This window comes from Giraffa tippelskirchi, chromosome 4, assembly GCF_054371585.1.
Source record: "Giraffa tippelskirchi isolate mGirTip1 chromosome 4, T2T-mGirTip1v1.2.pri, whole genome shotgun sequence".
Lineage (NCBI taxonomy): Eukaryota > Metazoa > Chordata > Mammalia > Artiodactyla > Giraffidae > Giraffa > Giraffa tippelskirchi.
In genome coordinates, this window is record NC_137278.1 from 193,832,200 (window position 1) to 193,856,573 (window position 24,374).

Here is a 24,374-nt window from a genome sequence, read left to right on the forward strand (position 1 = left end):
CCGCCAAAACCTAGTTGTGCCTGAGTAGGAAAAGAGTCAGGGCTTGGGGGCTGTCTTACTCTTCAAAGTCTTTCAATCAGATCAAAACAGCATCAGGGTCACTGCAGAAAGACAGGTGGCTTGTTTTCTTAAAGATGTGAGAGAAGCCTTCTAATGCCTACTCATATGTAGCAGAAATCTAGTTCATGGGATTGTCTTAGATTCTACAGCACTACAAGAAGGAAATATAGATCTGGCAAGAATTATTCTAGGACTAAGAAAATGATGCTTGAACTGTGGTGTTGGAGAATACTCTTAAGAGTTCCTTGGACTGCATGGAGATCAAACCAGTCAATCCTAAAGGAAATCAGTCTTGAATATTCATCAGAAGGACTGACTTTGAAGTTGAAGCTCCAATACTTGGCCACCTAATGCAAAGAACTGACTCATTGGAAAAGACCCTGATGGACATAAGTTTGAGCAAGCTCTATGAGTTGGTGATGGACAGGGAGGCCTGGTGTGCTGCAGTCCATGGGGTTGTAAAGAGTTGGACACAACTGAGGGACTAAACTGAACTGAAGGAAAATGAAGTCAATTCAGAAGAAAAGCCATTTCCAGAACTGGTATAAATGAGTTTGTTAGACAAAAAGCATCCAGTTGAGTTGTTCAGAACCCTAGCTGCAGAGATTCCTTGAGAGGTTTGTAAAAACGTAAAGATGCCAGGACCCTGCTATGTCCTGATGCTAAAGTGGGGTCCTGGTTGGTATCAGTGGTTTTTAAAAATGTACCACTGATGCCACGCAGCTGGGACTGGAAACACCATGTACTTTAAACCTGAGAGGGTAACAGGCAGGAAGGCCAGGGGTCTCCAAACGCAGGAAATGGGCTGCAAGTGTAAGACATTTTTATCTCTCTCTTAAGCAGCAGGAGGAAACAAACTAGTGATATTTTTTCACTTCTCTATACAAATTTAAAAGAGGTTTCTCTTAAAATACTGTGTTGCCATAATGATACCTGGTTTCACCTGAAGTTAACTATTCTCAAACCTTGAGTTAACCAATGTATTTTTCTTATGGAAATGTTTGTCTTAAGCTATGTTAATGTACTATGCATTTATTCCAAACTCTGTCTCCAAGTCGGTTCTGCCTAATCGCTCAGAACCTACTTGACAAACCAGTATGTTATACTCAGACATTGTTACCCTAATCTATGTAAATGAAACTATTTGTATGATAATCTACCCTTCTACAAGATTCAAGTCAATCGTTTTATGGCCTGGGATAACTCGTCTGGTGCCAAGATTATGCCAAAATGCATCTTATGGATGAGGGGCCTGGTGCCATTCTGAGTTTAAAGACATTCCTTTCTTACATTAACAAACTGCTAGTGACTATATAACATCCAGCTGAAGACTACCAGGGGGGCACTCTTTCTGCCCCCTTCTGATGCCTATGTCAGAAGATTTCTCTATCTCCTTTATACTTTAATAAACTTTATCACACAAAAGCTCTGAGCGATCAAGCCTCGTCTCTGGCCCCAGATTGAATTCTTCTCCTCCGGAGGCCAAGAATCCCAGCCGTCTTTTACGTGGTTCAGCAACAACCTTTCAAACCCATTCAGTGGGATGGTTAGTAATTTTTTCATTTTATTTATATTTATTTTTGGCTGCACAAGGTCCTCATTGCTGCCCCTGGGCTTTCTCTACTTGTGGTGCACTGGCTTCTCATTGTGGTGGCTTCTCTTGTTGCGAAGCATGGGCTCTAGAGCATGAAGGGTTCAGTAGCTGCGGCTCCTGGGGTCTAGAGCATGGGCTTAATTGCTCCGAGGCATGTGGAATCTTCCCAGACCAGGGATCAAACCCGTGACCCCTGCATTGGCAAGCAGACTCTTAACCACTAGACCACCAGGGAGGTCTCGGATGGTTGGAAATTTTAATTGAATGTGGTTATAAGACCCAGGTTATTTTGTTCAAGAACAAACTCCCTACATTACAAGCAAGTCATGTGCAGATGATAATACAGCAATATTATCCAAATCTTTAGAATGATTACATGAAAAGAAACCCCAAATCTTTCTAGAATGGGCCCAATAAATAAGTTCATATATCCCAGATGGTAATCTGGTCTCCATTCCTTTTTAAGCCTAGATGCATTTTAGTGTGGCCATTCCTTTGTTGTGAATTTCTGTCATTGTTTGGCAAGTGTTAACACTCTACCTAGTATCTGTTTAGGTAAAGCCTTGCTTAAAATTCAGTTTCTTTTATTTACCCCTCATAAGTTCACATGACTAACTCTGAAGGGGTGAGTAGATATCTCCTACCAATTTAGCCACCAATCCAGGCAAGTCAGATGCTAGTGATTTCCTTTATTCTTTTTCCATAGCAATACATTTAAATCAGATTTTAATTTTTTTAAATCATTGTAAAGCAATCAGATAACTGCTTTACAATGTTGTGTTAGTTTCTGCAGTACATGAATCAAACCTAAGTATACATACATCCACTCACTCTTGAGCCTCCCTCTCCCTACCCCACCTCCATCCCATCCCTCTAGGTATCACAGAGCACCAGGCTGAGCTTCCTATGCTGTACAGCAACTTCCCACTGGCTATCTATTTTACACATGGTAGTGTATGTGATCATGTACTATATGTTTTTGTCAGTAATAAAGTTTTGAACCAGGATAATGGCCACCTAGGATACAGACTAAATTTTCCCAACTCCATTTTCAAGTAGGGGTGGCTGTGTTACTCAATTCTAGCCAGTAGAGGTCAGTGGTGCTGTCCTTAGTACCTTCAGGGAGCTTTCCTTCAGAGAGCTGGCCAGTATGCTGTCCTCTTCTGGGTCTCTTCCTCCATCTGATTACAAGGAGTAGATCTTGTGTCTGACTTGCAGGATGAGGAGAACACCCAACTGATGTGGAACAGAGGGCAGAAGTAGCCCCGGCCTCAAGAGGCAGTTTGTTGTGATCCACACAGTCAAAGGCTTTAGCATAGTCAATGAAACAGAAGTCAATTCTTTTTTGGAATTCCCTTGCTTTTTCTATGATCCAACAGCCGTTGGCAATTTGAGTTCTGGTTCCTCTGCCTTTTCTAAACCCAGCTTTAACATCTGGAAGTTCTCAGTTCACATACTGTTGAAGCCCAGCTTGAAGGATTTTGAGCACTACCTTGCCAGCATGTGAAATGAGCCCAATTGTGTGGTAGTTTGAACATTCTTTGGAATTGCCTTTCTTTGGGATTGGGATGAAAACTCACCTTTTCCAGTCCTGTGGCCACTGCTGATTTTCCAAATGTGCTGTCATATTGAATGCAGCACTTTAAAAGCATCATCTTTTAGGATTTAAACAGCTTAGCCAGAATTCCATCACCCCCACTACCTTTGTTAGAAGTAATGCTGCTAAGGCCCACTTGATTTCATACTCCAGGATGTCTGGCTCAAGGTGAGTGACCACACCATCGTGGTTATCCTGGTCATTAAGACTTTTGTGTAGTTCTTCTGTGTGCATTGTGTGTATTCTTATGTGACGCAAAGAGCCAACTCATTGGCAAAAGACCCTGATTCGGGGAAACGTTGAGAGCAAGAAAAGAAGGGGGTGACAGAGGATGAGATGGTTGGATGGCACCACGGACTCAGTGGACATCAGTCTGAGCAAACTCCAGGAGACAGTGAAGGCCAGGGAAGCCTGGCGTGCTGCAGTCCATAGGGTCGCGAAGAGTCAAACACAACTTGGTGACTGAACAACAGGTAGTAGACTCATTATGCCAAACCTGGACATTTTTACACGAGAATGGAGTCAATGTCTTGTGCATGTATTTTAAATATACAAATATTTGTGTATTTAAATTTTAATATACAAATATTTGTATATTTTAAATATATGTGTTTTAGATATTTTTTAAATACTTATATATTTCAAGTATTTTCACATATTCACATTGGTTCTAGCCTGATAAGGCTCTGAAATGTTCTAGCTACTCTGTCCCACATCTAGGTTTTACCTGCACCCGGGGAAAAGGAGATCGGGCAAGATCATCTTCAAAGATGACGATCAGCTACTTCCATCAAGAAAATCAATCCTCAAGGCGAGTTTATTAACCAAAAGGAGAGCCTTCTCAGCTGTATTTCCCATCAAGTCTGAAAACTGTTTTTAGAGACACCCAGCTCAACATATGCTACACTTTCCCTGACTCATGCCATATCCTGCATTTTCCAATAAATGTCCTGCAATATTCAGTCAGTCAGTTCACTCAGTCATGTCAGACTCTTTGCGACCCCATGGACTGCAGCACTCCAGGTTTCCCTGTCCATCACCAACTCCTGGAACTTGCTCAATCTCATGTCCATCAGGTCACTGATGCCATCCAAACATCTCATCCTCTGTTGTCCCCTTCTCCTCCTGCCTTCAATCTTTCCCAGCATCAGAGTCATCCCTAATGAGTCAGTCATCCCTGACTCTTTCCAATGAGTCAGTTCTTCGCATCAGGTGGCCAAAGTATTGGAGTTTCAGCTTTTGCATCAGTCCTTCCAATGAATATCACCAGTGAATAAAAAAATAAAAACCTAGATTATTCTGGCTAGTTAGCCCAAGTCGCTGCCATTTTAGTTTTAAATAAAACTTACTTCTAATATGCAACAATGCTATTTAATTTGCAACGGATTTCACAGTCACAACCTCTGACATAATTATATCTAACAGGAAGGAAATTCACCACTTTCTTTATACAAAAAATAAATTGGCCTGCCCATGTCACAGAGCTAGTTTAGTGGCAAACCTGGGATTTGAGCCCTATGCCCAGCCTCCAAATACTTCTAGTAAGCTCCAAGGTGTTCCCAACAGTCCTTGAATGGCCCATTTGAAACTTGTGCTTTTATGGATAATTTGGTTCTTCATGACCTAATCCCTGAACTGAAACCTTCAAGCCTATGAGAAGCTACTATTCTTTCACTATTTTTTGAGGATCAGCTCTAGGCCAGGCACTGTTCTGACCAGCTTGTTATGAACCATTGAACAAAATAAAACTTCTGCCTTTGTGAAGCTTACAATCTAGTGAGAGTGGACCATGAACTTGAGAAAATGTCAGGATCAGTGTTCAGCAAACAGAACAAGTGTAGATCAAGGTGGGAATCAGTGTGAGCTGTGAGTGGGTGAAGGTTGCTGAAATATTAAAAAAGGTGCTCTGGGTAACCCGAGGTGACAGCTGAGCCAAGACTTGAAGGAGATAGGGAGTCACAACACCTAAAATACAGTTTATTTTTTTCTTTGAATGGCAAGCAAAGCAAGAACCAAGCTTTGATTGAGTGATGTAAGGCAACATTAGGCCTCAAGAGATAGGGACAAACAGATGTGTTTCATACCTCCAACCCAAGATCTCAGGATCACTTTTTGCAAGTTTCAGGTGCTAAACACCTGTAAATTGAAGTCTTGAGGATATTAAATAAATACACTGCTGTACTGAAAACAGTACTGTCAAAACTGACGGTCCACACTGCAAAATATACACCAAGAGTGACGAGGGTTGTCTCTTAGGTCACTGTTGAAGTTTATGTGCAGGCCTGCACAGTGGCATGTGGAAACGTCATTTGACTCCTTCTGGAGTGATCGCTTCCTGTTACTTCAAACTGAAAATAATCTGTTTGCCTGTATTTACAAACTATTAAAGTGTCCTTAACCGCAAGAATAAAAGTAAAAAGAAAAAATATGGTAAACAGACTGAGATCACAGGCTGAGAACATCTTACAGCTTTGGGAACAAGGAGTGTTTTTATGTTTGGGGGATGGGGGAGGTTAAAACACAAGAAAAACAAGCTCTGTAGCTCTAATTACCCACGGGAGAGCATGCCACAGGCTGGAGCTGACCAGATTGCAGGCCTCGCTCTGTAATATCCAGGTAAACAAAGGGGCGAGTGAGGAGCTGGACAGGAGGCAGGGCCAGGAAGGAAACAGTTACTTGGAGCTGAAGTAGAATGACCAGCTGGACTCAGCCACTTAAGGACAAAGTAGACCAGTTTCTCAAAATAATTGGTGGTTTCATGCAGCAAAAACAAAATGATGAATGCTTGGAGCTTATTCAAATAAGAATAAAAATATATCCAAAAGAAAACACAGCTAGAAATAGTTGAATACAAGTTTTGTATTGAGTAAAAAACTGGACAGAATCAGTGTACCAACTAGTTTATTTTTCTGGAAATGACTGGTGTGTTATTACAGCTGACTTGGGGCTGTATTCATGGGCAAGAGCACCCCCAGCTCACACTCAAGACCTCAAATCACACCATACCTATTATATTGGGTGGTTACCAACACAGACACCATGAAGAACTGTGTGGTTAATATGTGCAACATTTTCACAGCAGCTTGCATAACTGACAATATTATGTCCAAAGGGTGAATGAAACAAGGCAGAGACCTGGGCCCTACCCAGCTCTGGAGAATGCTGTACATACCACCAGGGCCGAGCGCCCCCTGGAGTTTGAGCATGGAGGTGCACTTGTCTGCCTAGTCACCACTACTCACATTTTAACCATTTGTTGTTCTTTTGCATTTTAACCTGATTTCACAATATAGTCCTACTAACTTTCTTAAATGCACCAGGCTTTCTAGGGAAAAAAAACAATTTTGCGTTGGGAAAAAAGTGGAATAAAGCAGAACCTGGTTTCTTTCAGAAAGGAATTTCTACTCATCTGTTTTTTGCTGTCTCTTAACTTGTACCCCAACTGCCCACATACATATGGGTTCCTGACTGAAGGTTCTAACCTTCAAGCTTGTGCCAAGCCCAAAAGCCATCGAGGTGCCATTGCTGCTCTGGGAGACGGTGGCCTCTTACAGACTAGGACGTGATAACAAAACAGGCTGGCTTGGGACTTACAGGGAAGCCAGGTTAACAGAGCAGCGCCTCTGCAGCTTCGGTGTGCAGCAGAGTCACAAGGAGCCAGTTAAAAATACAGCTGCCTACGCTGAGATTCTTAGTCAGCTAAACCCGGGACAAGGCCTAGACATCTGCATTTTAACAAGCACTCCCACCTCCACTCCGCTATCTTCTGATGTAGGCAGTCTTCCACCTTTAGCACTGAGGAGCACGTAAGGCAGTGACAAGGCATTAATCTGTGGCGGAAAAAGCCGACAGACACCCTGGGCACCCCGCCCCCAGCTCCCTTCGCCTTTGGCCTTTGGCTGGTGACTCCTGGGTGGTGAGGGGAGGAGTACACGTCTGACCACATCTCGGTGACCCCTCAAAAGGCCACCCCCTCCCAAAGTTTCCCGCTTGGAGTCCACATGCCGTCTACTCTAATACCTACTAAATAAAGGCAACACTTCTAACTCATTTTAAGGTATGCAATTCTTTTATTTCCTTGGCCTGACAGCATAAACTTCATTATACAAGAGCTTGCAGCTTGACAGAGCTGACCCTCGGACTTCCCCCATGGGAAGGACCCTTTTCATTCATGGAGATGAACTGAAGTGTCTGAGATGAATTGAAATGTCCCATCTAGGTGCAAATTCCTGCTTCCCACCCAGCTCATAACCCTAATGTGAAAATAATCAGAGTCAAATGGAATCCCCAAGAACTACGAAAAGTCACCCCTCTCAAATTTTTCTAACTAGCAGCTGAGGGAAATTAAGACCCAAGGAGGAGGGGCCGCCGGCCCTCACCGTGCATCTCTGTGCATTGTGAGAGTGGAGGACAGCGGCCCCAGAGCAAGAGTTCTGGATAAGTGGGAGGTGCAGACAAGCCATCTTACCCCATACCTGACCCTTCTGTACGTAACTCCATTAACTCATGGAGTGAAGTCTGGGAAATGTCAAGACGAGTGGTTTTAGCCTATCACTGAAATGGGTGAGGCTCATTCAAGTCCAAGGCAGGTTAGACAGAGATGCTCAGTACTCATTCAGTTCCAGTTCTATGCTGTGGAGACTATCTTCACAATCCTGACATCCCTCACGCCTGGCTTCTACTCTCCAGCAGAAGGGGAGCTCCATATAAGTGTCTGGGTCTGAGGTCTACTGCCACCACAGGGGTGGTGGGCTGAGTATTGTGATGCTTGTGAGATGACCACTGGGATGTGGGTGGGATGTGGGAGGGATGTGGGGAGATAGGAGAGGTCAGGGGTCACAATACTTCAATTACAGTGGGTCTCTTTTGGTCCCCAGGAATGGTCCACTACCAGCCAGTAGTTCTGCAACATTCTCAACCCCTTTCCCCACCTGTCTTGTGCAAATGTCAAAAATAGAATCTCTGCCCAAAGCAAAGGAGAGCAGGAAGTTACTGTCGGTCCACGGCCTCTGGCCCCAACTTGCCCACCCCGATTCTTCCATGGAAATCAGATTTCGTAGCAGTGTTTGTTGCGAGACTAGAGTATCCCCGTTTTTGTTTTTCTATCAAAGCCAATCCAATAGCTCTGTCCTGAAGTGCTTTCTCCCAGGGCCGAGAAAGCAGCAAAAAATGTCAATCGAGCGTGTGAAAATATGGTGATGGTATGTGTGGTGTCGTGTTTCCAGGTGTTCCACCTCTGTCTCCTTCACGGGGGGAGCCCTCCCTCTGTCTCTCTCTCCCTAAGTCCCACACTTGCCCCTCCCCCTGCCCCGAGTCCGGTCGCTCCCATCGGCCGGTTTCCGCCACTCACTTCCCGTAGACACTCTCGTCACTGTAAGCCACATACAGAAAGTAGTCTTCCTCATGGTTGTCCTAGGCAAAGAGGGGAGAGGATGGTTTAGAAACATAATCAAGTTCGTCATCCCTAGGGTCTGGAGCCTCACACAACCTCGTAAGGTAGGCATAGGAGGTACCCTTCATCCCCGTTCAAAAGAAGATTACGGGACTCCCCTGGTGGTCCAGCGCTTAAGACTCTGAGCTTTCAATGCAGGGGGCACAGGTTTGATCCCTGGTCAGGGAACTTAGATCCTGCATGCCACTGGGCAGGGCCGAAAAACAAAAAAGGGATCAAAGAAGCAGCAGAAGTGGCTGGGATTCAACTTTGAACTCTGAGTTCACAAAAACCTTCATGGAAATCATACACATCAGAGATATGAAGCTCATTCTGGCAAGAGGAATAAAGATACAACATGATTATATATTGTTGTCGACTGTTGTTCAGTCACTAAGTTGTGTCCAACTCTTCTGTGACCCCATGGACTGTAGCCCACCAGGCTCCCTTGTTCATGGGATTTTCCCAACAAGAATACTGGAGTGGGTTGCCATTTCTTCCTCCAGGAGATCTTCCTGAGCCAAGGATTGAACACGTGTCTCTTGCATTGGCAGGTGGGTTCTTTACCGCTGAGCCACCAGGGAAACCCATTAACTACATATATTTGAAAGTCAAAGTCGCTCAGTCATGTCAGACTCTTTACGACCCCATGGACTGTACAGTCCATGGAATTCTCCAGGCCAGAATACTGGAGTGGGCAGCCTTTCCCTTCTCCAGGGGGTCTTCCCAACCCAGGGATCAAACCCAGGTCTCCCACACTGCAGGCAGTTCTTTTCCAGCTGAGTCACCAGGGAAGCCCAAGAATAATGGAGTAGGTAACCTATCCCTTCTCCAGTGGATCTTTCCAACCTGGGAATCGAAGGGATAATTATATATATTGGGATATAAACTACCAAGGAATGTATGCTGTGTAATAAAAACTAGAAATTATTAGAAAAGTTCACTAATAGGATACAATTACAAGGCAGTATTGTGTGAAACCCTTTGAGGAATGATGATGTAGTTACAATCTAAGGTGATAAATCATGATCAAGTCCTTTACTATAGTTTATCATCATATTTTTACAGTTTACCAAAAACTAAAGCACATAAAATCATTCAAGTTACTCCCTCCAACTGAGTTGATTTGTGAAGACAAATGAATCCACTGAAAGACTGCCTTGTCTTTAAATTTCATTTGATTTGCAATATTTGTGAAGCACTTTCTGCTGTTTCAATAAGGACACTCCAATGTTAAAGTACTACGGCAGGCTAAGACTGAGAAAAGAATTCAAAGGGACTGAATCCCGTGGGCTGCTCAATTGCTGAGGGACAAGAGACACCTGATCTCCCAGAGGCCGACACGGCCGTGTGAGAGCATCCGGATAAATGACACCTCTACTGCCTGCCCCACTTCCCGGGTGTGTGGATGATAACGCCTGGGACAGAGGCTAGAGAAGGCCAGACGGTACGGCATTGTCTCCAGGACCATTACCTCATACAGCTGGCCCATGGTCGCACTAGTGGGAGGTATGGTGTTGTTGACAAAGAAGAATAAGGCGTCCTCAGGTCTCAGGTGGATTCTCTTCCGGATTAAGAAGTAGAACTGGCCAACTGGATAAAGGGGGGAGTTTAAAAAACGAAGATGAGGTGGAAGAAGATGAGAGGTTAGCAGGAGGGTAGTTAAGATCCAGTTCTACTGCACCTGTTTCCCAAAGCACCAGACCGGTGGTATCATCTGAGCAGAGCCAGACGCTGTCCTGCAGCTTTAGAAACAACAAATGATACAGCAAAAAGCCTGCGTGTTCCTTAACGTGCCACGGAGCTTAATTCCTCAATCTGTCTCCGCTTTACTCCATTTCAGACCTAATGCTAACATTCCCATAGTCTAAATCTGATTTGAAACACACTTTGCGGAATTCTTCGGGGTCCAGTGGTTAGGACTCTGGCGCTTTCAATGCCAGGGCCCAGGTTCTATCCCTGGTAAGGGAGAACTAAGAACCCAAAGCCACATCATGTGAAAAATTAAAAAGAAAAAAAAAAACAAACCACCAGACACTTTCATGTCCATTTCCGCCTAAGACAGACTTTTGATGGATGAGATCTACTGGACTCCAGTAATCTTAGTACAATCCCTCACCCCAACGTCAGGGCAATGAGTGGCGTGCAGGGCTTTATTTTTCACTGAGCACACTGGAAGGTTTCTAGAAGGCTGATATTCGAACCTAACCACTCTGGAGCAAACACATCTACCGCTATCTTTCCAAGTGTCTCCTGCATGCAGTGGTTATTCCATTAAAAATCAACATGAAGAATTAACATATCTTTTGCAAATCCAAACAGTATCTACAAGATGTATGAACAAAAAAACCGTAACTTGAAGAGGTCAAGGTATTCAGCTGAGAATCTCTATAATGTGATCTTCCCAACAAATTAGTCTGGTTTTCCTTATGGTGTAAATTGGTATCACAATAACAAACCTGAATTTTAAGCGGTTTATATAATACACATCTGGTCTTTTCTTTCAAGCTCTCACACTCTGCTGCCTCTAAATCAAACAAGGCCCTACAACAATGGGAAAAGCTTAAGGAAATCGGTGATGGGAAGGAACAATTACATCACCATAGCTGAATCACCCAGCTCTCTGGGGCATCCCACTCACTTTCCTCAGTTCTACCTCTTCTCAAGCCCACGATCGCATGCACACAGGAAGGACTGGGAAGGCTGTGCTGTGGGAGGAAGGGTCAGGGGAGGGACAGAGCATTACCAGTGAGGTCAGAGGGCACGAGGTACTTCCTCTTGTCCAGGTCAGGCACCCTGGCCTTGGGAGCCTTCTCCACGATCACCTGGGAGGAGAGACAAAGGGTGGGAATGAAAACTGCAGAATCCAACCTAGTATGTTTCCTTCTACACCCTACAAATGCCCTTATCTGAAGTGAGTTTCTCCAGGCGCAGCACAACTTTTCCATCTCTTATTCTCTCTTCCCCTTTACAAAATGTACGGGGAAACAAACTTTCTTAATAAGGTTATAATTTTATTCCTGAAATAACAAGAGGACAGGGAAGGGATATTATGAAAAGTAAAGAGGACCTTGATTTTAATTACAAGTTACCTATAAGATGTGTGTGTGTGCACGCTAAGTTGCTTCAGTCGTTTCCAACTCTTTGCAACCCTATGGACTGTAGCCCACCAGGCTCCTCTCTCCTTAGATCTCCAGGCAAGAATACTGGAGTGGGTTGTCATGCCCTCCTCCAGGGGATCTTCCTGACCCAGGCATGAAACTAAGAGTCTCTTATGGCTCCTGCATTGGTAGGCAGGTTCTTCACCACCAGCGCCGCCTGGGACGTCCCATGTATAAGGTACACTATAGGATACCTACTTTGTGGCATTTAGTTGAAGCACCAAGAAAATTGTCTGGATTTTCTCAAGTGGTCCTGAGTACCTACTAGGTTTATTCTTTCTCATAAATGATATTTATCTGTAAAGGTACAGGTGATGTGGCTTAAATTTTGTACATCAAAATTTCTGAGAATGACTGCAAAAAAAAAAAAATGCATTCAAGGCACTATTAAGTGAAAAAATGGTTAAAGTAGTGCTTATATTAATAGAATGTCAGTACTATAACCCATAATAACCCATACTGATTATCTCTTAGGATTTTAAGAGATTTTCAGTGTCTACATTAAATATTTCTACGATACTTCCAAGCTTAGAAGGGTCATTTGTAATGAAAAGGAAGAAAAGATCAAAAGGAAGGAGATATATGTATACCTATGTTGAGGTTTGACAGAAAACAAAATTCTGTAAAGCAATTATCCTTCAACAAAAAAATAATTTATAAAAAAGGAAAAAAGATACATAGAAGTTATACATGTAGATGTATAAAATAGGAACTATTTTATAAATAAAAGTTCAAGCAACAATTTAAATAATGTACTTAAATTTAAATATTACAAAAATACATTCAGTATTTATATATTATATAAGTGATATAATATGTAATTTGATTTAAATATAAATACTTCGGATTATAAAACCTTCAGTTTTAGATTTTTAGTCTAGAAAATATAATCATTCTAGGTAGAAGATAAGGAAGTACAGAAAAGTTATAACATAAACAAACACGGGGCAAGTATCCCCAGTAGCTGTGTGACCTTCAACAGGTCACGTAAATTCTCTGAACTTCAGCATTCCAAGGAGTAAAATATGTATGTATGTTTAGTCGCTCAGTTGTGTCCAAGTCTTTGTGACCCCTTGGACTGTAGACCATCAGGCTCCTCTGTCCATGGGATTCTCCAGGAAGAATCCTGGAGTGGTTTGCTATGCCCTCCTCCAGGCGATCTTCCCAACCCAGGGATCAAACCTGGGTCTCCCACATTTCAAGCAGATCCTTTACCATTTGAGCCACCAGGGAAGCCTGATAAAAAGGAACAAGGTAACTTTCACACACATCTTTTACAGACACATGGAATGGATACAACAAACTCAAATAATCCATAAATCCATAAAACTTTTATGTGAAAAGGCTTTGTAAGCTGTAAAGATCTAAACATAAAGATTTGGAGAAATCTGAAGCTTTCAAATTTAAGGGGATAGGTTAACATAGTGAAAAACCTACTTATTTTTGCAGAGAAAAAGAATCCTGCACCAGGAAGGCCAGAAGGACATGATCACACTTAAATAAATCACAGGCACAAAATGTAAAGTGTGAGAAATAGAGTAGTAACTAACACAGTGATGTTATCATAACTAGGCTTATCATGGTGTCTTGAAATGTACATAAAAAAATCACTATGTTGTGTAACAGGAATTATCAGTGTTGTAGATCAATTATACTTTGAGTGAGTAAATCCTAAGAGTTCTTATCACACACACATTTTTTTTCTATTTCTTTAATGTTGTATCTGTATGAGATGATGGATAGTCACTAAATTTATTGTGACCATCATTCCATAAGGTATGTAAGTCAAATCATGATGCTGTACACTTTATAGGTATACAGTGCCATATGTCAATTATATTTCTATAAAACCAGAAGAAAAAAATTAAAAAAAAATAAAAATTAAACCTGGAGTACTGATATATGAATCAGAAATGAAAAGAAAGTTGGAAGAGCATAGGAACAGACCGGTGAAGACCCAACAGTGAGGCAGCAGGTAAATAAAATTAAAAGGGAAGGAGGGAGCATAGCATTGTGCCGCACAGGAACTCTTGAGACCTGGCAGCTCCAGCCCCAATTAATAAGAGGTGGAAACCACAAGAAGGGGGCAGGAAAAGAGAGCAACAAAGACAAATGCAAAGGAATCAGGGTACGTGACGGCTTTAATAACGAAACAGTCCAGCGAGAAAGGGCTTTGGAAATCATTTAACCCTCTTTTCCGTCAACCCTTCAGCACAGTGAGATGCAGAGCTGCGGCCAGAACTAACACCAAATCTCAGAAGTCAGAGGGCAAAGCTCCTTTTATTTGTCATCAGAAAGAAAGCCACACACTGAGCAGCTGGAAGGAGTTTGGCCACTGGTTAAAATCCAACTGGAGAAATCATGAGATCTGAGTGAGTCATAAGAGCTCACAAATTATCAAAGAAGTAAAATATTTAACAGCAAACAATGAGAAGGAAAAAAAAAAATAGAGGGATTAGCTGAAATTCTGGGTGAGTGCATGGAAACAATTGAAATGGGAAGGGCTGTTTTGAGGAAATAATGGGCAAGAATTTTAACTAGATTTCGGAACAGGTACAATTCTGAGCTTGTAGCTTATACAGAACTATTGGAACCAAGCTTCAATCTTGGAGTCCTGAAAAAAATGGTCGTCATTTTGCTTACTGTAATGTTTTTCTGGCATCATACTGCCATCTTAACTGTTGAGGGCAACCAACAGTTGATTTCTCTATTTCCAATACCTGACAGCGCAAGGCACACTTAAATCATTCTTAAATCATGAGCTGCTTTGGACCTTGAGAAACACTATGGCCTGGAGGATCCAACGGCCAGGATCAGAATCCCAGCTCAGTCACACACCAGCCAGGTGAAACCTCTCAGGAAGTTACTCCATTTCTTCAGATTCTTCATCTGTAGAAAGGGATTATAATGGTGTGAGGACTAAGTGAATGACTACAAACAGGGCACTGGAGATACTCCCAGGGACGTGGTAAGCTATCAATCAAAGTTAGTTGTCAGTGGAAAATATTATAACAGGGTTGGATGGGCATCACCAAGACTTGGTGGGAAACTTTTAACGCAGTCATCCAAGGTCCAGAGGCCAGGAAAGAATTTGTGAAGCATCCTTTAGTGGGTAATAGGACTAGTTCTCCTTTTTAGCTGAAAACACCTTTGTACGTAATTCCTCTAATAGAATAGCCCTCATGTCTCCCTTAGTTTATAGGAAAAGTACTGCAAGAGGTTTATACGGCCCAGGTCGCTTCTGGCAGCTGTAAGAACATGAGAAGTTAGATGAAGACTGGAAAGGAATTCACCATCAGATAACTGCAATTGCTTTACACCTAAATTACCTGTAATATTTATCCTAATGTCCCTGCCCTAAGATAAACAGCACAGTCTTAGGGTCTCTAATCCCCCATCTCCAAAACTCAAGGATTGTTGTTCCCTCTACCACACTTTAAAAGCCTTCTGCCCTCAAATCCAGCTACGCAGCCCACATTAGCGAAAACCAGGCAAGAGGTAGGGGGAAGGGTGACAGGAAAAACGCCCGGATGCAGAAAGACACCTTGGTATTTCTTCTCTGTTCCTCCTCTCCGCCTGCACTAGGTTTAAGACCATAAACCTGAGTCCAAAAACCCGAGAAGAAGGTCTCAGTCCTTCCTGATGGTGTTCAGGTACAATGTGTTCAGAATAAACACCGGCCCACACACCCTGGAGCCAAGAATGATGAGGCAACCGGGTTGCTGCGCAGAGAACGTGACCTTGTTTTCTGGGCCAGGCCTCTATTGTGGCGTCCCCTTCCCTTCCTAATCCTCACAGAATAAAATAAAAGATCCACTGGCTTCCAAACATTTCCCTCCCAAACCCAGGGCTACAAAGGGCCAAAGTCCTCCCGATTAACGGAGAACCACCTAAGGGCGGAAATTGATGGGAACAAATCCCCTCGATCTATTATCCCTGAACAGTTCCATGCCATCTTAAGGCAGCATACGGGTGGTCCCGACCTCATCATTCTCTCCCCAAAAAGCTACATTTTGAGTACATCCCAGCCAACACCTCCGCTGAACACTGCTGAGTCACTCAATCGTAGGATCCGCTCTAAAACTGCGGTCAGCTCTGAAAGATGGGGACCGGCTCTAGGGATACGAGTTTTAAACGGTCCGCAGTCCGAACGTCCATTCCACTGGCTCTCCCCGCGGTGAAGGGCGTGCAAGTTGAGTAACTTTAGGGGCCACCCTTCTGTGCCTTCGGGCAGCCATCACGACTCCCCCGCCCCCACCCCATCCCCTCCTGTCCACCCTCGGACACTCACAGGGACCCGGTCCGGATATTTCTTCCGGATCTTTTCTCCTTCCTTTTTCCGATACTCAAAGGGATGGTCCTCCTTATACTGGAACTTCATGATGAACCGCAGGGTTTCTAAAATCCCCGGACGGGGCTTGCCTCTCTCGCGGACGAAGGCGTCTCTCCCGTCTTTTGATGATTTCGTTGGACAACTGGCAATGAGTCTCAGATTCGCCCCCGAAAGGCCGCTCGGCAGAGCTTTCAAAAACGGGGGACTCGGGGCCTGGGTTCCAAGACAGGGTAGGGCCAGGTAAAGAATTCTCGGAGGTTTTTCCCGAGAGCTGCGAGCACAAAAACAACACCGCGGCCCGCTGATCCTGTGACGTCAGGAAGCCCCGCCCCCGCCCCGCCCCGCCCCCGCGAACCTTGGACCGCGGGGTGGGGGTGTGCAGGCACGGTCCATTTCAGCGTTTTCTCGTTCTAGTTACAGTTTCCCCGAATACAGTCCATTTAGAACACGAGAAATTTCCACATCTTATTTTATTGTGACAGTGACATTTGAGGTGTTTTTAAAACAAAAACAAAAAATAATGTTCTAAAGATGTCTTCTACCCTCTCCGCCATTTCTTGGTTGGGCCCCCAAAACAAATACAGATGGTAAAAATCTAGCTTTTTTTCAGCCTATTGGGGATCTGGAGTCTGGGCAGAGGTGGGATGGGGGTCCTGGAACTCGTTTGGCCCATTCAGAGGTGCCCCGGGCTTGTATTTCGCCCTTTGCTTGTTCACTGATTACGCCGGTGCCTCGGATGCTGGACTGGCTGCCTCTGATGCTGGGCTGGCTGCCTCCGCCTCCTGACCTCTCATTCACCACGTCGGCGTCATGTTTGGGTTTTTGCAGCAGATCTGCTCCTAGAGCAGCAACATAAACAGAGCATGACTCAGGGAACTGAAGAGATGTAGCAGGTGAAGGGCATGAGGTGTGATCAAGGTCCAGGGAAGTGACGTCAGTCGTTACTACTAAGGACTTTGCATAGATTGAGCTATGGAAATGAATGACAGATCTCAGAAGTTAGGTCTGTCTTCAGAAAAGAAAATATCAGGCAATTCAGATGATTAACGCGGTAGTCCTCAATTTTTTCCCTGATGCAAAAATTCACAGGAGGAGGGTACTCCTTTCCAGACATGAATACAAAGTGCCACCTGAAAGGCTGGTGGAAGACTGAAGGTTAACAGTGTCGCCTCCCCCTGGCCCTCCACTTTCCCTGCTAAGACAGAGGAATAAAGCCTTTCCAACCACTACTAACAAGTGATTATAGGGACCTGTAAGGGAAGAGCAGCAGAAACTGTAATATTAAAAAAGAGTGAAGATACAGAATGAGGGGCTGCTGTGCTCTAAAGAAGTCCAGGAAGTTCTGAAAAACGACAGCAGTGGCCTGCGTCACTTGTCGTCTTTCATCAAGGTCTCAGGACCTCTGACTAAAAAAAAAAAAAAACCTCACAAATGAAAAGAAACAAGGAAAATGAATTGCATAGCCCTACATTTTTTTATTTTTAGGATTTTTTTTTTAATGTGGGTCATTTTTAAAAAGTCTTCATTAAATTTGTTACAACATTGCTTCTCTTTTATGTTTTCGTTTTTTGTTCACAAGGTGTGTGGATCCAAGCTCCCCAACCAGGGATCGAACTTGCAGGGATTGAACCCTGTATTGCAAGGTGAAATCTTCACCATTGGACCGCCAGGGAAGTCCCTAGCCTTTGCTTTTAATGCTAATCATTTTTCTCCATGGCGTTTTTCAATCCTTTGTATGAAAATCCAGAAATTCTTGTATCACATTATATTTTTGTAATGTTTAGTCCTTATTCTCAAATTGATATTTTAGCTGATATGAGCTTCGACCCAAATATAGCTAAATCTCTCAAAGGAATACTTTAAAATCAATGGAGAAGAAGAGTGTTGTTTTCCCATCAAATCTACTGGAAACAATAATAGCTAGTTTAAAAATGATTTTAACTTTTATTTTAAAAACACCTATTCATGGTAGCAGATTACATAAAAAAGATACTCAGGAGATGAAATTTCATTAACCTTTATGCCTTAAGGCCTTTCTAAATGCAAATGCTTTTTTACAGACTAGCCACTCTGTCAACCCTTTACAGCTTGCTACATATACTTGTAGCAGAACACTTAAAATATTATACAGAAGGTAATTTTGTAAGGGCTTCCCTGGTAGCTCGACAGTGAACAATCTGCCTGCAGTGCAGGAGACCTGAGTTCGATCCCTGGGTTGGGAAGATCTCCTGGAGAAAAAATGGCAACCCACTCCAGTATTCTTGCCTGGAAAATGCCAGGGATAGAGGAGTCTAGCAGGCTGCAGTCCATGGGGTAACAAAGAGTCAGACACGACTGAGCAACTAAACAACAACTTTCAAAGTCAGTTGGTGGTTTCGTGGAAAACTAGAGAAACTCTAACAATACAATACAGCAAAATTTAGTTCACATGGGTTGTGACAGGGCTTCCCAGATGGCTCTAGTGGTAAAGAACCCACCTACCAGTGCAGAAGATGTAAGTGACATGGGTTCAACCCCTGGGTTGGGAAGATCCCCTGGAGGAGGGCATGGCAACCCACTTCAGTATTCTTGCTTGGAGTATCTGATGGACAGAGGAGCCTGGTGAGTTATAGTCCATGGGGTCACAAGGAGTCAAACACGACTGCAGCAATGTGGCAAGGCTGCATGCCCTTACATGTCATGACAAGTAATCCAATATATTACTTCTTAGTTACTCTATTGTTGTTGTTGAGTCTCTGTCAGATCAGGCTCTTTTGTGACACTATGGACCTGCCAAGCTCCTCTGTTCATGGAATTCTCTAGGCAAGAATACTGAAGTGGGTAGCCATTCCCTTCTCCAGGTTGTATCTTCCTTTCTCCAGGATATCTTCCCCAACCAGGGATCAAACCCAGGTCTCCTGCACTGCAGGCGGATTCTTTACAGTTTGAGTCATCGGGGCAGACCAGAGGGCAGAACATCTGTTAATCAAATGAGGAGGAGTCACAAAACCACCTGAAACAAGATTAAAGGGACCAGAGAGGCTCATTAAGATTAAGAGACTGGACTACCTAAGACCCTGCACACACCCTAATCTTGTCAGCAAACCCATCCTTTTGAAACTTTGCAGAAGAAAGAAGAATGCAAGGCTTACTTGCATTGATCCTTATCACATATCCCTGCTTGACAAGGCCGAAAGCGAAGAGAAAACCTCAAGGAGCCTCTTGAGGAGGGTGAAAGAGGAGAGTGGAAAAGCTAGCTTAAAACTCAACATTCAAAAAACAAAGATCATGGCATCTGGTCCCATCACTTCATGGCAAATAGAAGGGGAAAAAGTAGAAACAGTGACAGGTTTTATTTTCTTGGTCTCCAAAATCACTGCAGACAGTGACTGCAGCCACGAAATTAAAAGACATTTGCTCCTTGGAAGAAAAGCTATGACAAACCTAGACAACTACCCATTCCAGTACTCTTGCCTAGAGAATTCCATGGACAGAGGAGCCTGGTAGGCTACAGTCCATGGGGTCTCAAAGAGTTGGACATGACTGAGCGACTAACTTCATACTTCATTTTTGTTGTTCATCACAGGCTTCCCTGTTCTTGACTATCTCACAGTGTTTGCTCAAACTCATGTCCACTGAGTCGATGATGCCATCCAACCATCTCATCCTCTGTCGCCCCCATCTCCTCCAGCCCTCAATCTTTCGCAGCATCAGGGTCTTTTCCATTGAGTCGACTCTTCACATCAGGTGGCCAAAGTACTGGAGCTTTAGCTTAAGCTTCAGTCCTTCCAATGAGTATTCAGAATTGATTTCCTTTAGGATTGACTAGTTTGATTTCCTTGCTGTCCAAGGGACTCTCAAAGAGTCTTCTCCAACACCATAGTTTGAAAGCATTAATTCTTCAGCCCTCAGTCTTTTTTATGGTCCAACTCCCCAGTCTGTACATGACTACTGGAAAGACCATTGCTTTGACTACCCAGACCTTTGCTGTACACCTGAAACTAACACAACATTGTATATTGACTATACTTCAAAAAAAAAGGAATAGAAACTTATGCATGGTATTTGAAGTAAAGTAGATTTTAAAAGTCAGCTAAAATGTAGGGATTTTACATGTGTGTGGTGGGAAGGTGCTTATTCTCTTCAACAAGACTTGTAGAGCTATTTGACTTTGCAATCTGTCTGAAGGTATACATTTGAGTAAAAGGAATAAAAATTAAACTAAAGAACTAACAACAAAAGGTTTTTCAGTTTGATGTTTAAAGTCTGAGGAAATTGAGTGCAAAGCCAGGCCAAGCATTCAGTTTTCTGCCGGTCATACCACTTCTCTGTAACTTAGCCTCAAAAGCTGACCAAAGGGAGTACATTGTTTGGAAAATTAAAAGGGCCCTGTAGGCATTCAGAAGGTTATGGTTACTTACTAATTGTTTGACCCCTCATGAACTTTTGTCCAGTTTGAATTGGATTTGCATTTATCTACTTTGGTGTTCACTGAGTTTAAATTTACACCCCTTTAGGGGAGAGAGAGAAGGGAGGACCTAGTTCTACCCCGCCATGGTAATTAGAGTTAACATTAGAAGGAAAAGCAAGTCCTAAGTCTAGTGCAGGAGGGGTGTACCTCACAAATCCTGTATAGGCAAGTTTGCTATGCAAACTGGGACCAAGAAAGGTCTGGCACTCAGAGCACTGATATCATTTGTGGAATAGGACAGTAAGAACCAAAGGTAGCATAAACACTTAGTCTGTGATCTACTCGGAAACTGAAACACAGTGAAGAGGCATTAAATGTAGTCTGCCTTATTTCATAACTTTGCCTGTAACCAAGCTCTTATGAAAGATATTGGGGTGTTGTCTTGGGGTAGCTGAGTAGCCACAGTGGTCTCCCTGTTCTACATCTCACGTCTCCCATTCATCCTCTAGTGACAGCCTAAGCATCTTAACAAGTTACATGATCTTTTCACCTCTCTTCAAAAACTTTCAATAGCTTTTCATACAACGCAGGATAAGAACCAAACTGCTTAAACTCATACGGTAAGTATCTCCTTTGCCTCTCCTTTCTGTTTGTCCATCCCTTTGTTTCCTTTAGACCTTGATCATAAAGATGAGACCATCACACAACATTCATTAATAACTTAGCTCCTGATTTCTGCTTTACTAAATATATGTAACACCTTGCTGAATCTATTGATTGCTTTCTTGGATTAGGAGTAAGAACGAAGAATTAAGTTGTTAACAAATGACTGACCCTCTCTCCCGAGCTTCCTCTTCAGTAAATTTGCAGGTGGATCTTTCAAGCGCAAATGGATCACACAGGCAAGAGAACATCCAACCACAGGTGGACCACGGGAGCAGGACAGGGTCCTAAGGAAGAGACGTCAGCAGGTCTGCACGCAATGGAAAGGTGATGAAGAATCTGACCTCCTGTGTTAATGATTAACTAAGATTGTTTCTCCTTGTTCCATTTAAAAATTGTCTTGACTGAGCAGAATCTTCAGAGTTGGTCTCTGGACATAAATCCACCATCTCCTCAGATTGCTGACTTTTCTTCTTTATCAAAGCTTGCCCCTCAATTTATTGGCTGTTAAGCAGCAAGTGGCCAAGCCTGCACACAGTTATAATACATAATTTGTTTGTTTGTTTAGTTGTTCAGTTGTGTCTGACTCTTTGCGACCCCCTGGACTATAGCCCACTAGGTTCCTCTGTTCATGGAGGTTCCCAGGCAAGAATACTGGAGTGGGTTGCCATTTCTTCCTCCAGGGGATCTTCCCAACCTAGAGGTTGAACCTGCATCTCCTGCATTGCAGGCGGATTCTTTACTGCTGAACCACTGGGGAAGCCTCATAATATGTAATACTTGCCATCAAAGGATGCCAGCCTATCTTTTCAGAATCATTCTTTTTCTATTACTCTTGGGATTTTTAACACTCTCCATGATTCGCATTCTCATCTTTCCCATCTTTGCTCATAGACAGAAAATGGACTTATCATGCATATTTGATGTTTACATTCTATAATCCTTCAGGTTTCAACTCAGACATGACTGCTTCATGACACCCTTTCCAAGCTCTAAAGTTCTGAGGAATTCTGAGGTGGGAAATAGTGCAATTCTGGCTTAACAGAGGTGGAGGTGCCAACAGATGGGTATTGGCCAACATTATTCAGACACAGCTTGTAAATTATCTTCTGCAAATGTATCTTGGACAATCCATAAATCACTGAAATTATTTTCCTTGTCAGCCTGTTCAAGGGTGGACTTCCCATCCTGGCTTCTTTATTACCTTCCAGCCAATCTGCTCAGCCAATGAAAAGAAAACAAAACTCGGCTGTTCCCAGACTTTGCAGTTTTTCTCCCCTGCCTTTTAAATTTGTTACATAAATTTCATTTTTGCTTTAGTTCCATGCTCTCATATACATGTAAACTCCTAATGTGTTAACTAATCAGACCCTATTGTAGTCTTCTCAGCCAGACCTATAAGGCCAACTCAACAAGGTTCGACACTATAAATCCCAACCTAGACTTGGACCAGAAACAAACCACTACAAGGTTGCTTGTGCTGTTTTATTTGCCTCTAAACCACAGACAAAACCAGTCATCACAACCCAGTCAATCTTCTCTCAGACTCATCTTCCCACAGAAAGGATCTCCTATATTATCCTTGAATAAACTAGTCCACGTCTGGTCCATCTCTCTCAGACTGGGAGCTTCATGCTTTCAGAGTCTTCTCCTCCTGCTATGCAGATATTTTTTTATAATAAATATTGTATTTTAATCGTTGACTAATTTTTTTTTTCAATTTACTTATTTTTAACTGAAGGCCAGTTGCTTTACTGCATTGGTTTCTGCCTTACATCAACATGAATTAGCCACAGGTATACATATGTCTCCTCCCTCTTGAATCTTACCCCACCTCCCACCCCTTCCCACCCCTCTAGGTTGTGATAGAATCCCAGTTTGGGTTTCCTGAGGCATACAGCAAATTTCCATGGGCTATCTATTTTACATATAGTAGTGTATATGCTTCCATGCTGCTCTCTCTATTCATATAGATACTGACTTCCTTTCAGATGTCCACGTCCCACTGGACATGGCCCTGATTATAGGAGTTTCAGTTTTGGCCAATAAAAAAATGACTTTTTAAACTGTGGGTTTTTTTTCCCCCCACTTAGTGTAATCAACCTCAGTTCAGTTCAGCTGTCACTCAGTCATGTCCGAATCTTTGCAACTCCATGGACTGCAGCACGCCAGCCTTCCCTGTCCCCACCAACTCCCGGAGCTTGCTCAAACTCATGTCCATCGAGTCAGTGATGCCATCCAACCATCTCATCCTCTGTCGTCCCCTTCTCCTTCTGTGCTCAATCTTTCCCAGCATCAGGGTCTTTTCAAATGAGTCAGTTCTTCGCATCAGGTGACCACAGTATTGGAGTTTCAGCTTCAGTATCAGTCCTTCCAATGAATATTCAAGACTGATTTCCTTTAGGATTGAATGGTTTGACTGGTAAACACCCTAGAAAACCCAAATCCAGACAGGAGCATATATTGTAAAAATCCTAGTTAACAATGATGAGAGCCAAATAGATTGACTGCTAATCACCCTAGAAAATCCAAATTAAGCTATATATATATAGATTAAGCTATAGAGTTTGGATAATGAAGCTTCATAGGCAGGCTGCAGGATGTTACACATATTTATACCACTTGGACTGAGAAAGCGGTGGCAGAGATCCTTCACTGCTCAGAATGACAGGAAAGACCTAGAGAACAATAATGTAAAAGTCGTATTTCCTAACTACTTTATTATTCATTATTTTCAATCTAAGTACAGCTTAGAGTTTCCCTGAAAAGAAGTGATTATGATTCATTTCATCACTACTATTCCACATCCAGTCCCCCATCCCTTTTCAGGCTTTCATCCCTTTTAACTAGGACTTTTACAATGTATGCTCCTGTCTGGATTGAAGACCTGCTTTTTCGCACTTCAGCCAAGACCTTAGACTTCTGTCAGTATCTTTCTAAAACATTGAGCACATGGATTTCTCCTCCTAAAAGACTTTCATGACTGTCTTCAAGTTCAGTGTAGGACTTACTGAGTACCAGGCTTAGCAATGTAATGTTTTTCTTCTTCAGCTTATGCTCACCCTTCTTTTTAGAATATATAATTCATACTAAACTAATGTTCAATAAAGAGAAGAAATGAATAGAAAGTGAACAATTGAAAAAT

At 42.9% G+C, this 24,374-nt stretch overlaps 1 protein-coding gene across 1 annotated transcript; it reads right to left on the reverse strand.

Annotated features, from left to right (window-relative positions):
- Positions 1–7,301: 7,301 nt before the first annotated feature.
- GABARAPL1 (GABA type A receptor associated protein like 1) lies at positions 7,302–16,503 on the reverse strand. The gene is made up of 5 exons (XM_081589396.1): positions 16,135–16,503; positions 11,429–11,507; positions 10,157–10,275; positions 8,602–8,663; positions 7,302–7,504 (listed from the first exon to the last, which is right to left on the reverse strand). The coding sequence occupies exons 1-5, from the start codon at positions 16,222–16,224 to the stop codon at positions 7,417–7,419; spliced, it is 438 nt and encodes a 145-aa protein (XP_081445522.1). The 5' UTR covers positions 16,225–16,503; the 3' UTR covers positions 7,302–7,416.
- Positions 16,504–24,374: the final 7,871 nt, after the last annotated feature.